The sequence below is a fragment of the Suricata suricatta genome, chromosome 4 (genome assembly GCF_006229205.1).
Source record: "Suricata suricatta isolate VVHF042 chromosome 4, meerkat_22Aug2017_6uvM2_HiC, whole genome shotgun sequence".
NCBI lineage: Eukaryota > Metazoa > Chordata > Mammalia > Carnivora > Herpestidae > Suricata > Suricata suricatta.
In genome coordinates, this window is record NC_043703.1 from 50,762,915 (window position 1) to 50,779,532 (window position 16,618).

At 40.6% G+C, this 16,618-nt stretch overlaps 1 protein-coding gene across 3 annotated transcripts in view; it reads right to left on the bottom strand.

The window, feature by feature from the left end:
- The window catches only part of VWA8 (von Willebrand factor A domain containing 8), a 334,690-nt gene that overhangs the window by 16,106 nt on the left and 301,966 nt on the right, over positions 1-16,618 (bottom strand). For all 3 annotated transcript variants that reach the window (XM_029936673.1, XM_029936672.1, XM_029936671.1), the window contains 2 exons: positions 3,666-3,791; positions 1,811-1,969 (listed from right to left, as the gene is read on the bottom strand). In XM_029936673.1, coding sequence (XP_029792533.1) covers positions 1,811-1,969; positions 3,666-3,791 — 285 coding nt within the window. The remainder of the gene's footprint in view (positions 1-1,810; positions 1,970-3,665; positions 3,792-16,618) is intronic.

Genomic DNA, 16,618 nt, shown 5'->3' on the forward strand with positions numbered 1-16,618 from the left:
TATATATACCATATCTTCTTGATCCACTCATCAGGTGATGGACATTTAGGCTCTTTCCATGATTTGGCTATTGTTGACAGTGCTGCTATGAACATTGGGGTACATGTGCCTTGGATAAATCCCTAGCAGTGCATGTATGCCAGTTTCAATAGTGAAATGTTGCTACAATCTATAATGGATCAAAATCTCCATATAACTCAAAGGAAGCTAAGGAACACTGAGCTTCAAGACTCATAGAAGAGGCACATGGGCTGATCCAAATATTAATAGAACCCAAAGATTTCAAAACATTAAATGAGATTTATGCTGGTGTGATGAATGGATGTTTAGCCATCTGCTGGTCATCCATGTTCAAGTGATTTAGAAAATATACTCAAACTCCTACTAGAAAGGATCTAAAATATTTTAAAATAAATATTTCCAGAAACCCATAAAAAACCCAAAAAATTAAAATGAAGAAAAACTTACATCTGAAGGAAGGGAGGGTCAAGGGAAGGAAAAGGCTGAACACTAGTGCAAAAGCCACAGGACATACAGCTGTCACAGTGGTCTTTGGTTTTTGGCTCTGAGCTTTCTGGCAACGGAAACCAAGAGGGCATCTTGAACAGCTCCATGGTTTTCACTAATCACAAGGGGAAACACAACCCCGCTCTTCATTCTGTGAGGGAAACAAAGCTCCTCCCTGCAGTGAAAGTCCACATCCTATTTGTATTTGTATCCTGAACTGGTACAGAGCCTGGCAACCCACAGCATTCCCGGACCAAAGCCGCCTTTTCCTACCACTGAATTCTTAAAGGAATCTTTCATGCAGAGCTTTGTGCGAGGGACCCTGGAGGAGATGGAGCTCAAAAATGGGCTTAAAGTAAATGCAGTGATGGATTACACTGGTCTATTGCCTGGTGTGCTTTCCGGCACAGATCCTTAAAGTAAAAAGATAATAGAGACCATAATGCACAGATAGTAATCCTCTAGATGGGATGTCAAGTTAAATGATGAGCTTAGAGCACCTACTTCTGAAGGACATGTTTGATCCTGAATATGATCTAGAACACCTATGGGTAGACAGTGTGCCCTCTTTATGTGACTGCACATATGCCATTCCTTCCCCTGCACTTTTGATAATAATTACTCAGCAAGGGACTGTGTTATCTGCTCTAGTAAAGGGACAGAAGTGCAGGTGCTCCTGTGGCCAATTAAGAGCAGACTGAGGGGCAGCTCTTGGGCAGTCACATGGCTCTGGGGATCCCTTCTCCATATTCGGGCTTCTGAAAGAGGGTGCGGCAGAATGGGCACAGTTGAAATGGGCAAGTGAATTTCTCCGAGGATTGCTGTCTTCATTCCCAGGGGATCATCTATTACTGTGTAATCCTCACCCTCGTGGAAAAGGAAAGCAAGGCTGAGAATAGTGCTCTCTGAGGGTGTCCTCAAACCTTGGGAAGGCTGTCTGCTCGGCGATGGGGAAGAATGAGGTATGGAAGAAATTGGGATGAGGATGCGGCTCTAGAAATCTGTGGAAGAGATCTGTGGTATTTCTAAATGCCTGTTTCTTCCCCCTAACATTATGGCTAACATCACACACTTGTAAAGTGGGGTGCTTTGAATTCTGGGATTATCATTGTCTGATGGTTAGGGCAGAGAGAACAGAAGGCTCTCTTTCTCTGTGCTGATAAATGAGCTGATGAGGAGATGAAGATTTTGTTCACTCCAGTGGAGCCTGAAGCCCCCTATCTACCACTGTGCCCTAACATGGAGTGACTCTTGGGCAGAAGTGGTCAGTGACTCCTCTCATCACCCTTAGTTCATGCCGTACCTTGAACTTCTCTTCGTAGTTCTCGAAAGCTTCCATGACCATACACACGGCTTCCATTGAGCGCTCCAGCCGGCCATCCACACCGTTAAAGCGGTACATGCTGCCAGACACATCTACCACCAGGCGTAGGCGCTTGGGTTTCTGTTGGGGGCTGCCCAGCTGAGGGAGGGAACAACAGAAAGGCCTTGTGAACCAGAAACCATCCCTGCTTGGTGTTCTGAGGGTCTCACGCAGCCCCCAGCATGCTGGCCACGAGGCAGGCAGATCAGCTGTAGGTTGGGGGTTGCTCAAGGCTGTCCTGGCAGGTGGAAAGGACTGTATATCAGTAGATGGAATTTCACATTTGTGTTGGGGCCACATGGGAAAGGTTTTCCTTTAGAATATGGGACTTTCAAGGCCTAACCTAGTCTAGTAAAACTGCCTTACTGAGGCTATTATGCTTAAAAATAATAATCTGGAAAGATACAAACCCCAATATGTCATTTTCATGTCATGCCCCGGAGTGAGTTATACTAGCAAGACGGAGTTGTTCTGAAAGGCCACGCCGATTCTTCTAGTGCCTGTTACAGTGCCCTGCATCATTTCCCACATAGCCCATATGAAATGTTAGATTCCTAAACAAGGTTCTGTGAGAGGGCATCTGGCAAAGAACAGAGGGAATATTTCATCAGTGCCTTTTGTCATTACAAGCGTTCAGTTTCTGCTTCCTTCTAGTCACTGCATTTCTACTTCTCTTTCCTTTTCTTGGCAGTTAAAGCATGCAAGGGGCATCAAACTGCTATTTAGCAACACGTATTGATTAAAATATGAAATGCCTTTGAGTTTCAGTTTGATTGTGGACTCATGCTTGCCAATTTGCAGAACTGAAAACAAAAGTATGTTTGTCAGTTTTACTTACAGGAAAAAAGGAAGGGGAAAATTCCAGATTATTCTATTATATGCTTGCTGTCAGGTATGAAGGGTCATGAGCAGAGTTAGTAATTTCAAAAAGATTGTGTGGGTATCGGAGTGCAATGATTTCAGACAAAATTCAGTATATTTCTTAAAAAACTTGTGAAGTCTGCTCTGCCTAAATTAAGAACAGAGCCTCATTTGCTTCCATGATCACTCACAACTCAGATATATCTAAACACATTTGTTAACCGCAGTGAGTCAGTAAAGAAAGTAGTTGTTGACTCATGCCAATGACATACAAGTACTGCCCAGATTGCCCAAAGATCCTCTCTGAATAAACATTTAAATGGAGTAAGTGACCACCCTTCCCCACCAGTCACTGTACCCCCGCTCTCAGCAGCTCCTCAGCAGCTTTGGTTATTCAGGGATACAGGAAGTCACAGGGCCCTCCAGGAGACTCAGTATTTCAATCACTGATTTTTGTTTTTGTTTTTGTTTTTTTTTTGCTATGGTATTGCAAATATTTTAATATTACAGATGTCTAAAGCTTTACATGCTACAACAGGAATTATTTTAGAGAGAATTTCTTATTTTCTAAAATTTTCTTCAGTTTTAGGATGGGCACAGATCTTTAAGTAACAGGATAGCAGAAAACTACCAAGATTGTTCTAGGGCTTTTACCTGCGCAGCTATCCAGGATTCATGGACACTGAGTGTCTTCAGTTTCCTCTCCCCCAGGGGCACCCTGTTCTGTGTCCTGGGAGCTCATCTGTAGGGACAGCATCAGCCTCTTGCTCAGCTGCTATCTTCTGGTGGATTCTGCTGGCGGGAGGTCCCGGCAGAAGACCAGGCTGCCGTATTCAGGGTGTATGGTGTTTTGATAAAGATGGCAACTCTGGAAAGCATTTGTCTGTAAAGAAGGCTGAACTCTACCTGAGGCTACTAGTTGACCATGACTTACTTGTGGCTCCAGCTCACCCCGGCGTTTGTAGATGGCTTTCTCTCCAGTGAGCCCATCGATGATCTTGGCATCATCTAGTTCTCCCACAGCTTGGTGTCTTAGCCACTGTCTCTCTTTACCTTTAGCCTACAACGACATGCACACACACAGCTCCTTATTATAATTACTTCTGCGGGGTACCTGACGCATTTTCTGCATGATAAACAGGAAACACTGACAGGATCTTTTAAAATAAGTGACGGTTCTGCATGAACTCAGTGTTATAAATGGACTGGTTTCTGCTCTGCTGACAAAGAATGCCCTTGGTGTAGATTTTGTCAACCTTAATTGTTTTAACACATGGAATGATAAAATGAACTCACTTAAAGCACATACAAATGGGAAAGCAGTATGCAAATGGGCCTTTGGAGAGGTGTGCAAAATCCAGAAATATAGTGGTGATACATTTCTCATGTATTTTCTGTCATGGTATGCTTAGCAAACTTCTTAGGTAAAAAAGATATCAGCTTGAACTTGTTAACAATGACTGCAAACACAGAGAAAACATGATCTTCAGAACTGTTCCTTTTAGAAGAGAAGTTGCTACTTGTGCTCTCTGTGACTTATGGTGCAAGTGGAAACAACTGAAAACATTATTCATGAACATGTTGTGTCCCCACGTCTCTCTGATCAGAAGTCTTCTGAGTAACTTTCCCAAAGGTATTTCTACATAATAACTTATAACTAAGCCAGGTGGACCGAGAAGGTAGTTAAACAATGAAGAATGATAATATCCCAATCAAGACATGGGTAGGTTTATTACAGCCAAGCACTCTATTTACATTAGGAAGTGGGAAGAATATCAAAAAATTAAAAATAGAACTACCCTAGGACCCAGCAATTGCACTACTAGGTATTTATCCAAGGGATACAGGTGTGCTGTTTCATGCACCCCAATGTTTGTAGCAGTGCTACTGACAATAGCCAAAGTATGGAAAGAGACTAAATGTCCATCGATGGATGAATGGATAAAGAAGATGTGGTATGTTTATACAATGGAGTATTACTTGGCAATCAAGAAGAATGACATCTTGACATTTGCAACTACGTGGATGGAACTAGAGGGTATTATGCTAAACGAGATTAGTCAGTCAGAGAAAGACCAATATCATAGGACTTCACTCATATGAGGACTTTAAGACATAAAACAGATGAACATAAGGGAAGGGAAGCAAAAATATTATAGAAAAACAGGTAGGGGGCAAAACATAAGAGACTCTTAAGTACAGAAAACAAAGGGTTGCTGGAGGGTTTGTGGAAGGGGGGGAATGAGCTAAATGGGTGAGGGGCATTAAGGAATCTACTCCTGAAATCACTGTTGCACTATATGCTAACTAACCTGGATGTAAATAAAAAAATAAAAAAATTAATTAAAAAAACAAAGTGGGAAGAACAGCTCATGTGTTTTTATGCGTGCAAAGGAGCATAGTAGTTAAGATCATGTGGTCTGGAGTCAGATAGCCTGGCCTGATCCTCCCTTCCCCATGATCAGATAACTGACCTCAAGCAAGTTACTCAGCCTGTCTGCATGTCAGTGTCCTTAGCTCTAAAATAAAAATAACACTAGTTCCTACTATGACTGATTGTGAAGAGTAAATGAGACACCACATGGAACTGGTTGAGGAAGAGCCTGGCAACCTATGTCAGCTGGTATCACCATCATCATCACCATTATCATCAAGTGAGACACAATATGGACAGCGGAGTGCACATTAATTTAAGCATACTTCCATCACCGTTTCATTGGGAGTAACTGTATGACAGCACTATCATTGGAAATACAGAGCCAAGCTTCAAGCAGTCCGCTTTAGGTGTAGACCAACCACTACACAAAGAAGCTCCATACAGTTTTACTCTAGACAGAAATATATAATATTAATATCTTTGTTCCTTGATACCTTTGCTGCAAACAAGGGCAAAAGTCCCTCATTTGAATACAAATATATTAATATGAATATGAAATAAAGAGAGAGAAAGTCCTAAGCCACGAGCATAAAGATACTACATTTGGTGGCCAATTAATTCCAGGAATTATCTTACATGTGCCCCTTGGGATTATGTTCTTTTCTAATGTGGGTTCTTGGTAAGAACCCCATGATCTTATAGGAAAGTGGAATTCACTGGAGTATAGTTCAATGAGCTCATGCAACTCTATGAGAACACAGGTATAGGTGGTAGGAGGAAGGGGTGAGCAGAGTCTTCTAGGATCCTTTCCCACCGGGTTAAAGATCAGACAGACAAGCTTGACATGCAGCTTGCTGTCCTTCTCAGGCTCCCTCCCCTGCAACAGTGATTGGGACCTGGCTCCTATTTCCTCTTCCTCATCACTTCTGATGTCCGCAGTAGATCATTCCTTAGGTCTCCAGAATACTTTATGCTGGGAAATGCGATTGGGGGTGAGCACTGGGATACCTTTCAATCCTGAGACTCTATGACTCTTGGAGATATCAAACTGCAGAGCATTGGCTTCTAATGCCTTTCGTAGATGAGGACAGACTCTCACAGACCAGTCTAGACTGGGAAAATAAGCACTGCAGAAAGTACTACAGAATGTGGTACCAATAGTTAGCTGTCATCAAAGTGGCATGGGAGTTGGATTCTAGAGCTGGGTTTAAGAGGAATGTGGGATAGCAACAGAAACAAGATTATGTGGCATGTAATTTAACAGCTGTGCCACTGTTATCATTAGTCTTGATTTTCAAACTTTCATCAATACATTGACAAGGCAATGACATTGAAGAAGTTCAGGAGAAGCTGGTACATTTCCAGTGATCTGTAATTCAGTTAAGTACAATATGGAACTCTCAGTTTAGCCAAATAGTATGTCAAATATACCAAATATCACAGTTTTTGCTAAGGCTAGAAGTTATACGTCAATCTAAGGGAATTAAAGAGGTTCAGATAATGAGCATGGGTTATTAAAAAAAAGCATGTGTCACTTTGTAGCTTATTGCTGTTTTACTTTCTTCATACTTATCACTGTGTACAAATGTGTTATTACCTGTTCATCTCTATCATCCGTCTGCTCCACTAGAAAGTAAGGAGTATGGGCTAAGAGCCCTTATGTAACTGCAGCATCTAGAATAGCACTTGCCTGATACACAGTTGGTGTTCAATAACAATTTACTGACAGAAAGTTACCACTATAAAATGTTAAGTGATAAACATGATAGAGTAGCATGTCTATACAGTACTAGCTCAACTATGAATGTACATTATATACAGAGGAAAATATGTGGGAGGAAACAAAAATGTTAACAGTCATGGTTATTTTGGGGTTGTGAATTACGGTTGATAATTATTTTCTTCCTTTATTTTTTAAAATGTATATTTATTTTTGAAAGAGACAGAGTGCGAGCAGGGGAGGGGCACAGAGAGAGGGAGACACGGAATCTGAAGCAGGTTCCAGGCTCCGAGCTGTCAGAGCCCAACACAGAACTTGAACTCACGGACCAGGAGATCATGACCTGAACTGAAGTCAGATGCTCAACCTACTCAGTCACCCAGGCATCCCTTTTAATTTCTATATTGTTCAGTTTTCATACAATGAACTCATGATTTTTATAATCTGAAGTAAGCAAAAAAGTTTCTTTCTCAAAAGGATTAAAACATCCCTTTATATTTTTATGAAATATTATCTTTGAGACCAGCTTGCAGGTTATGTAAAGAAAGGCTTCTCAAACTTTAATGTGCATACAAATAACTTAGGGATCTTGACAAAATGTAATTTTTGATTCAGTAGGTTTTGTTAAAGAACTGGTCCAACATCAGTGCAGAATTCTTCTTCTGCTAGTAATTAGTCATAATGATAAAAGTGGGTCCTTTTTCCTTTTTAGGGGACCTATTATCACCCTTGGTAGGGAGGCTACAGAATTATAAAATGTTTACTTTTCTCTTAGAATATTATGTTTGTCTGTTGTGTCTGGATTCACTATCGTAAGAACCTATGGATTTTAGGTCTTAATTTTCTGATGACAGTGTTGTGTCTTTTCCTATATATGATTATCATCCCATAAGGTGGTCCCTAGCTTGAAGACTATTTCCATTACGTGTGCCAATGCAAGGAAAAAACTTAGTAAAATTTGGGGTGAGAGTGAGGGAAGGACTATGCTTTTTCCAATTAATATGCTATCCCTTTCTTGTTTGGGGGGGTCAGCTTTTAATTTTATTTTTTTTTAAAGTTTATTTTGAGAGAGCGAGAAAGAGGGAGGGAGATAGGGAGAGAGAGAGAGAGAGTCAGGAAGGGAGGGAGAGAGAGAGAGTCAGGAAGGGAGGGAGGGAGGGAGGGAGGGAGGGAGAGAGAGAGAGAGAGAGAGAGAAGAGGGAGAGAGAGAGGGAGAGAGAGAAAGAGAATCCAAAGCAGGCCCTGCACTGTCATCAGTGAGCCTAATGCAGGGATCGAACTCACAAAGCTTGAGATCATGACCTGAGCTGAAATCATGAGTCAGTCGCTTAACTGACTGAGCCACCTAGGTGCCCCTGGGGTCAGCTTTTAAAATTTAAGTATAACATACTTTTAGTAAAGAGCATGAATCTTAAACGCAGAGCTCAATGAACTTTAAAAGTAAACACGAGTGCCAGGTGGTTCAGTGGATTAAGTGTCTGACTCTGGATTTTGGCTCAGGCCATGATCTCACGGTTTGTGAGCTGGAGCCCTGTATCAGGTTTTGCGCTAATAGCGTGTGAGACTGCTTGGGATTCTCTCTCTCCCTCTCTCTTTCTGCCCCTACCCTGCTTGCACATGCTTTCTCATTCTCTATCAAAATACATAAAATATACATTAAAAAATAAAAGTGGACACCCCTTGTACCCACCTGTATGTCCACAGTCCCCCAGGGCTCCTTCTGGAATTTACGGTCCCCCTGCCAAAGGTGACTTCCTATTCTGACTTGTATCAGCATGGATTAAGGTTTGTCAGGCTTTGGATTTCATAAAAATGGAATCACACAGTATGTGCTCTTCTGTGTCTGGCTTCTCTGGCTCAACACAACTCCGATGAGGTTACCTATGCGGCTGTGTAGCAGCCCTTTATTCTCTCACTGCTCCAATGATATTTGATACTATGATTTGGCCATAATTTATCCTTTCTACAATGATGCTGTTTCCAGTTTGGGGCTATTACAGAAAATGGTGCCAGGAGTGTTCCTGAACATGTCTTTGGAGCAGATGTGTGTGCATTTCTGTTGGGTGGGAATCTTGGATATGTTCAGCTTTACTACATACTGTTAAACAGTTTTCTAAAGTGTTTTTTTCCCCCCATTTTCATTCCCATGGGTAGTGTAAAAGCAAGTCTCATTTGCTTATATCCTCACCAACACTTGATATTGATGGCTTTTTAGAAAATATTTTTAGCCATTCTAGTGGGTGTATAGCATATTCCCTTCCTTTTTATTTTTAACTGTGGAAAAATGAATTTTGGTTATACTTGTCATTAGTATTTTTAGGGACATGAACCAGTAGTTTTTATTTTTGAGAAGTGAAAATATGTACTAGCCTTTTGATCCCGAACTACTGGGCACAAAGACATTTTTATAATAGTACCACTATTCATTAGGGTTCAAGTCTAGAACTTACAGATAAATATGGGTGGACAATTTATTATCTGTCATCTAGCCAGCCCACCAATATTTCAAAATTCAAAACAGGAAGAGGCCTGTCAGAATGGATACTCTTGGAAGCAAGGGGTGAGTGGGGGAGCACTTTAAGAACTTACTAGGGATAAAACAGAAATATTTATTATTATGGACTGTGTATTGTATCTCAGTGAGATGTCTTTAACAAGCAAGTTCCTACTGTATTTAAATATATGCTTTCATTTATAACAAAGGGCCAGACATGATCTTTATTATATATTCCTATCTCATGAAGTATTCTTATAAATATGTCCATCTGTTTTGTATTATGCAATAAGTCCATACTAATGAGAATTTATTATACATAAAGCTAGGTTTCACTAGTAAAAATCTACATTACAGACTTTCTAGAAAAAAACATATCTTTAGTATGCTCATGCTTAAGACTAATTGAAATGCTCAGAAGATGACGTATTCTGGTTAATTCATTTTCTGGGAAAAAACTGGTTAACCAGAAAATATACACACACTCATCTATAGCAGTGAGGACATTAGGAGGAACAGACTTGACAAACACCAGTTACCTTGTGGTTTCTGACACTCGATCTTGTGATTTCAGCACTCAAAGTATTCTGATTAATCTTAAGTGTTCACTTACCTAGTTATGGTTAATCAAGACTTCCTTTACCTATAAACTCTACAAGTAAGCCAGTTTTCTCTTACTCCTTCAAAATTTGTTTAATGAAGAGATTATAAAGATTAGAAAGCACTTACATTCTATAGAATAAATCATAGAGGTATTCACCAATAAACAATTACCCACTCGATGCATAAATGGTTGTTTGAGGGTATCTGCCTGGGAGCAATGATTCCTTTATTAAACATTATTAGGCCCCATTATTTTTAACATTTCTCCGTGTTGACCAACATATACTTTTTATGTTATTAATCTTACCATTTAAACAATTAAGATCCTGGATTAAGATAAACTTTTATACAATATTTATAAAATAACAAATTATAAATCAGTGGAAACAATAAAATATTTTCTTTGCGGCTCTCAGTATTTTGACATAGCAAAAAATATTTTCCTAAATGCCTGTTAGCTTGCCGGCTGCTCTAAGTGGTGGAAAGAGAAGATACAACCTTCCTTTTTAAGAGGCCTCCCCGGTTCTTGCAGGGACATCTCACGGCAAGATTAACTAGTGATCCGTGTACTTAGCAAGGACACCCTTCGTTAGAAGAGTCTGTTCTCCTAGATGCCGATGTGGAACTAAACTATGGCTTTGAGTCACCTCTTACCATCATTTTGTAATTTGTTTCTACGAATAAAAAAACTGGGAACTACACGTATCAGTGTGCAGGTACAGCAGGCGATGTAAACTTAACAATTCAAACCCGAGTCCCAGATCCAGGCCACTGCTCTCACCAGGTCCTCGCCTCAGAGAAAGGCAGCAGGTAGCCCCATTGTTTGGGCCGTTCAGGCCACAGGACTCCGGGCATCTTTGCCTCCTCTTTCTCTCTCTCACAGCTCATGCTTAGAGGGCTGGCCAATCCCCATGGCTTCTGGTGTTCGCACCACGCCTACCCCCGGGGCAAACACGGTTCTCTCTCCCCTGGACCGTTGCCGTTGCCGTCGCCTCCTGCCTGGCCTCCCTGCCTCTCCCATGGTCCCCTCTCCACACAGGAATCATTAAAATCTTTAGAAAAACACATTGTAATTTGCAGGAACCACATTAAAAAAAAAATTCCGGCCTGATTAAATTTTTTAAAAGCCCAATGGAACTTCTCTTCCTCTCGTTATTTTCAGGAATGACAATGACAACAACGACAATGTCTCTGTTGCTTGTAGTATGAATGAGATCACACTTCTTGCTTCCTTCTATCCCTCCTCTATATCAACTTCTTGATTTTTGTTTCCGTTTTGAGATACCATGAGAATTTAGGCCCCGCTTATTATTATCGTCATCATTAAATTCACTTTTTAATATTGTTATCTTTTTAAAAGCACTATTCTTGATATTTGAGTTTTCTTTGACACATATTTTCCACTTGGAAAATATTATTTAGACCTGGTTCTATGTCTAACTGAATCTGAGGTTCATTGCTAGTCCTTTTATACCATGAATTTCCCGTTCTTAAAGAGGTCTATTTTCTTCTTAATTGGCTGGAATACTTATGCATATGTGCTTACATATGTATGTATGTACACATGTGTGTATATATATTTAATTCAAAATTATTTTCAAAAAGAGTATTTAAGTGACATATTTTAAGTCTCTCGATATTTGAAAATGTCTATCTCTTTGTACTTTGGCTGAGTATAGGATTTTCAGGTCACAACTCCCCTGTGGCCCCCAGATCTTGCAAAAGTTTTGTCACTATCTTCTGGCATTCAATGTTTCAGAGACAACTAATATAAGATCAATTTTTCTCCAATAATAGCTTGTTTTTCTGTCTGCTGGTATTCTTTTAGGATATTTTCATTGTTTCTGAAATGGGTTCCATGAAGCTGTAATAAGGCACTTATCTCTTTTCATCACTTTTGCCTGGTACTCAGTGAAGATTTTTTCATCCATAGACTTAGGTCTGTCTTCAGCCCAGTACAGTTTTGTTGTTGTTACTTTGACTATTGCTTATGTGTTCATTGGCTCATACAGCATGTATTATTTTTTTATTTTTATTTTTTTCTGTTATAGTGTATTGTCAAGTTGGTTTCCATATAACACCCAGTCAGTGCTCATCCCAACAAGTGCCCTTTTTCAGGTCAGTCACCCCCCCTTCCCTTTTCCCCCACCCCCCTCAGCCCGCAGTTTGTTCTCAGTATTCAAGAGTCTCTCATGGTTTGCTACCTTCCTCTCCCCAACTATTTTTCCCCTTCCCCTCCCCCTTGGTCCTCTGTTAAGTTTCTCCTGTTCCACTTATAAGTGAAAACATATGGCATCTGTCCTTCTCTGCCTGACTTATTTTACTTAGCATGACACCCTCGAGGTCCATCCACTTTGCTACAAATGGCCAGATTTCATTCTTTCTCATTACCATGTAGTACTCCATTGTTTAGATAAACCACGTCTTCTTGATCCACTCATCAGGTGATGGACAGTTAGGCTCTTTCCATGAGTTGGCTATTGTTGAAAATGCCACTATGAAGATTGGGGTACATGTGCCCCTATGGATCAGCACTTCTGAATCCCTTGGGTAAATCCCTAGCAGTGCTATTGCTGGGTCAAAGGGGAGTTCTGTTTTTAATTTTTTGAGGAACCTCCACACTGTCTTCCAGAGCAGCTGCACCAGTTTACATTCCCACCAGCAGTGCAGGAGGGTGCCCATTTCTCCACATCATCGCCAGCATCTATAGTCTCCTGATTTGTTCATTTTTGCCACTCTGACCGGCATTGGGTAGTATCTCAGTGTGGTTTTGATTTCATACAGCATGTATTTATTGCACAGCTTTCCTGTGCCAAGCTTCTACATATGGGGACAGATCATGGCTCTGTGTGTTAGCTTTCTGCTCTGTTTTTATTGATCAGCTTTCTTTTGGTTTTTATCTCTTTATTTCCTCTACAGTCTGGAATAACAATTCAAGTTTCCACTCACATCAGTACTTAGACTTAGGACTGGATTGAATCTGTTCCTTCTACTTTTAATGTAGATTTCAGTTTTGGCATTGAATTGTTAGTTTTTAAAATAATCTTTCCTTATTGCATTCAATTCCCTTATTATTTCTGCTTGATTCTTAGCCAGACCCTTTTAAATCCATGTCTCATTTCACATACTTCAAGTTTCTTTGAATTGTGAGAACACAAAGCAGATGTTTTCTAAAAATCTGGTATTTTCTGAAGAAAATACTCTAGCCCAGCAGCATCTTCTTCCTTTATGTTTTGGATGCTTGTTACTCTACCTCACTGCAAAATAATTTCATAGATCCCATGTTATTTCGTAGTTGAACTAAATTTATTTACTACTTAGCTTAGGAACTCAGTAGGGAAGGAGTTGGAACTGTGGACAGTCACAGCATGAGAACTTCATCTCCACATCATTTCTTACTTTGTTTGGAAAAGCCATCGCGATGGGGCCACTTGGCATTTGTTTGATCTCATCTTCAAGCCAAGCGTAAGTTAAAGCTGGGCTGGCCCCTTTCCTGGTGTTATTCCCCTTCCAGCTTTCTGTTTGTTGTAGCCACTGCATATAATCTAGATCTCCCCAGCCCCACTGTCCCAGTGTTCCTGCTTTCAACAGCTGCTGCTTGGCAGTAACAAAATGGAAGTCAAGTGATTTGCTTCTCACCAGCTTTAGGGCTCTTGCTCTTTAGGGTTAAGCATCTGATTTCTGCTCAGGTCATGATCTGATGGTTCATGGGTTCAAGCCCTGCGTCGGGTTCTGTGCTTACAGCTTGCTCAGAGCCTGGAGCCTGCTTCAGATTCTGTATCTCCATTTTTCTCTAACCCTCCCCTGCTCATGCTGTCTTTCAAAAATAAATAAAAAACATAAAAAAATTTGAAGAATGCAGATGTAGATATGCATATGGATATGCAACTCTATCTGGTCTTCCCCTTGTTCCTGAACTCCAGATTCACTCTTCAGTTCTCATGCTTGACATTTTTACGTAGGAGTCCCGTAGTGAGAGAAACATGATAACATCCAAAGCAAACATTTGCTTTCTCCACAAGCCTCTCCTCTTCCTGGCTTCCTTATTTCTGTCCTCTAGGGCTTGAAAACCTCACTGCTCCTCTCACCTCACATTTGATCAGTCACATCTTATCTACCTTCTTGTCCAGCCTCCAGACTGTCCCGTCCTTTCTATTTTTCACTTCCATTACCTGGTTTGTGTTCTTATCACCTTTCACCTGGATAACTGAAGTAATTTTAATGATTTGATTCCCAGGTTCCCCTACCTCTCTCTTCTCTGACACTTTCTCTCTCCATGGCTGTGAAGCCTCCTAAGGAAGATATAACTAACTACAAAGCTCCCTTTCTCAGTGATGTTCACACTCCTCACTGCTTATAGAATATAGTCAGCATAGTGCTCAAGGCCCTTGGGAGTTCACCTTCTCCCTCATTTTCTCTCCCACGGCCCCCAGCCCCACCCCGAAACTCTGAGCTCTAGTCCCTAGAAAGTTTGTCATTCTCTAAATGGCCTTGTATTCAAGGTTTCTTCCTCTGCTCATAGATTCCTTCTGTCTAGACCAGAGCTATTCAAACTGCCTTTGGTGAGCACACACTTGTTACTAGTCTATGATGAAATAAGTAATGGAAATGAAGAGTAAGCGTTTAAAAACTTGTATGGGAATTTGACAAAGTACTTTTATCCTTGCTGAATCTAATATTAAATAATATGGGTTGTATCTTGTATGGTAATTTTTACATCTTTTTTTCAGTAATTCATTTCTGTTTTAATTTATAAAAGCCTTAGTCCATGATTGATGAAAAACACTTGGCCTCTCTCCACAGAAGGTTTGAGAAGCTTTGGTCAAGGCTGTTCTTCCATACCAATCCTTAGAAGAATGACCAATTGAAACCATGTTCATCCTTCATGGTCCAGCTCATGGCTGGCACCTCCTCTGTGAGTTTTTCCTAACTGTGCAGCCTAGAAATTGCATACACATCTGTCTACATGACACAGCACTTTATTTAAAACACTCCTGTGGCATTTACCATATTGTGTCTTCTATTAAAACTACACATGTACCTTTTTTCCTAGGTCAGTAATTGAAGGCAAAGACCCTTAGGCAAAATAGATATTCAACAAATGTCTACTGGATGAAATAGTTATTATAAACTAAATAAGAGGAATGAGGAAATGCCTTCCGTTCTTTAGATATGAGCAAAGTGGGTGCTCAGAATAAAGTCTAAATTCCTTGCTCGGCACCTATGTGCCTCTTAGCCCCAAGTCCTTGTGTGTGTTTTATGCTAAATGGAATCTTGCTCATACTTGAGACCAGCCCTCAGCTCACACCTGAGACTGCACAGTGTCATACCATGTTCTCTGCTGGGGCATTTTTTCACTTTCCTTTAACTGGTTAATACTCAAGAGCCAGCTCATGTATCCTTTCCTGAAAAATCCATCCTAGAATCCCTTTCCTCTGGGCTTCCACTGCATTCTCTGTATCTGTGTACCTAGACACTTACCATACTCAACTGAAATGATCTGTTGAGGTACCCGTTTTTCCCACTCCTCAAAACCATAGCCTTCTTGAGTACAGAGACAGTATCCCATGAATCTTTGTGGCCTCAGTGCCAAGCACAGTGCATGTCACATGTCAATGGTCATTTCGAACTACTCAAGGAAAACAAAAAAGGAACATAATTGTTGGTTCATGGAAGAATAATGCTAGCCAAAGCAGCCAGAGAAAGGCTAATTTCGTTTAGCCTGAGAATGAAATTACTGATTGTAGATCAGCAAAACACTGGATAGAAGGTATGATTAAAATCAGTGGCTTTTTGTGGAATGGATATTTTCTTTTGTTAGGGAATGCTGGAATTAGAGATTCAGATTCTGAACCAAGTATAATTGAAGTTATTATAGATTCTATTCTAATAAGAAAATCCTTGCTATTGATTCATAAAAAGGTCCAATAAAACCAGGAATCTATGATAGTCCATACAGGATCCAGTCAAGAAACAAAGAGAGGTCACTGGTGATGGCTATTGTCACTGAGAAGAAGGACACGTGCTGCAAAGATACACTCTTTGAAGCAGACATTACCAAGAGTGGCAACAACATTCCTTTTCCTCAAATCTCAGCCAGCCACACTGAATCTATGTGTGGGCTTGAAGCTGTACTTTGAAAAATCACTTCAAATGATGATTTGCTAGTTCCTGGCCAGACTTTTCTGCTGTTCACCAAGGAAACACCCATAGTTACTGGGATTACACAGCAACCTCAACACAGCTGAGAGCTATTAGTCAATCAGAGCCACACAGGACTGGCAGATGATGGCAAAAAGGCGACCAAACAAAGCCATCTTGTTTTGGCAACAATCTAAAGATTCATATTCCACAGGAGGCCGTCTCTGTCGTTGGCCAGTAGCTGTGTTTTCAACTAGCACATCTTTCTAAACTGAGGACTAGAAGGCCCACCTGAGAATAAAAATCCTGTGGATTAAAAAAATATCTATATGCAATAGGGGATACACTTGAAAATGCTACATCAGCATCAGGATAATGATGCAAAATGTGTCACGAGCATATGTGAGAATGATACTTCTCAGAATTGTAGAGTTGGCAGCAGATAACAGAGGCCTCATGGCTAATAGGGACCTGAGCTTTGGGCTCAGATACCCGGTTCATTCGTCATGACCCAGGACAAGTTACATCATCTTTCTAGTCTTCAGTTTCCTC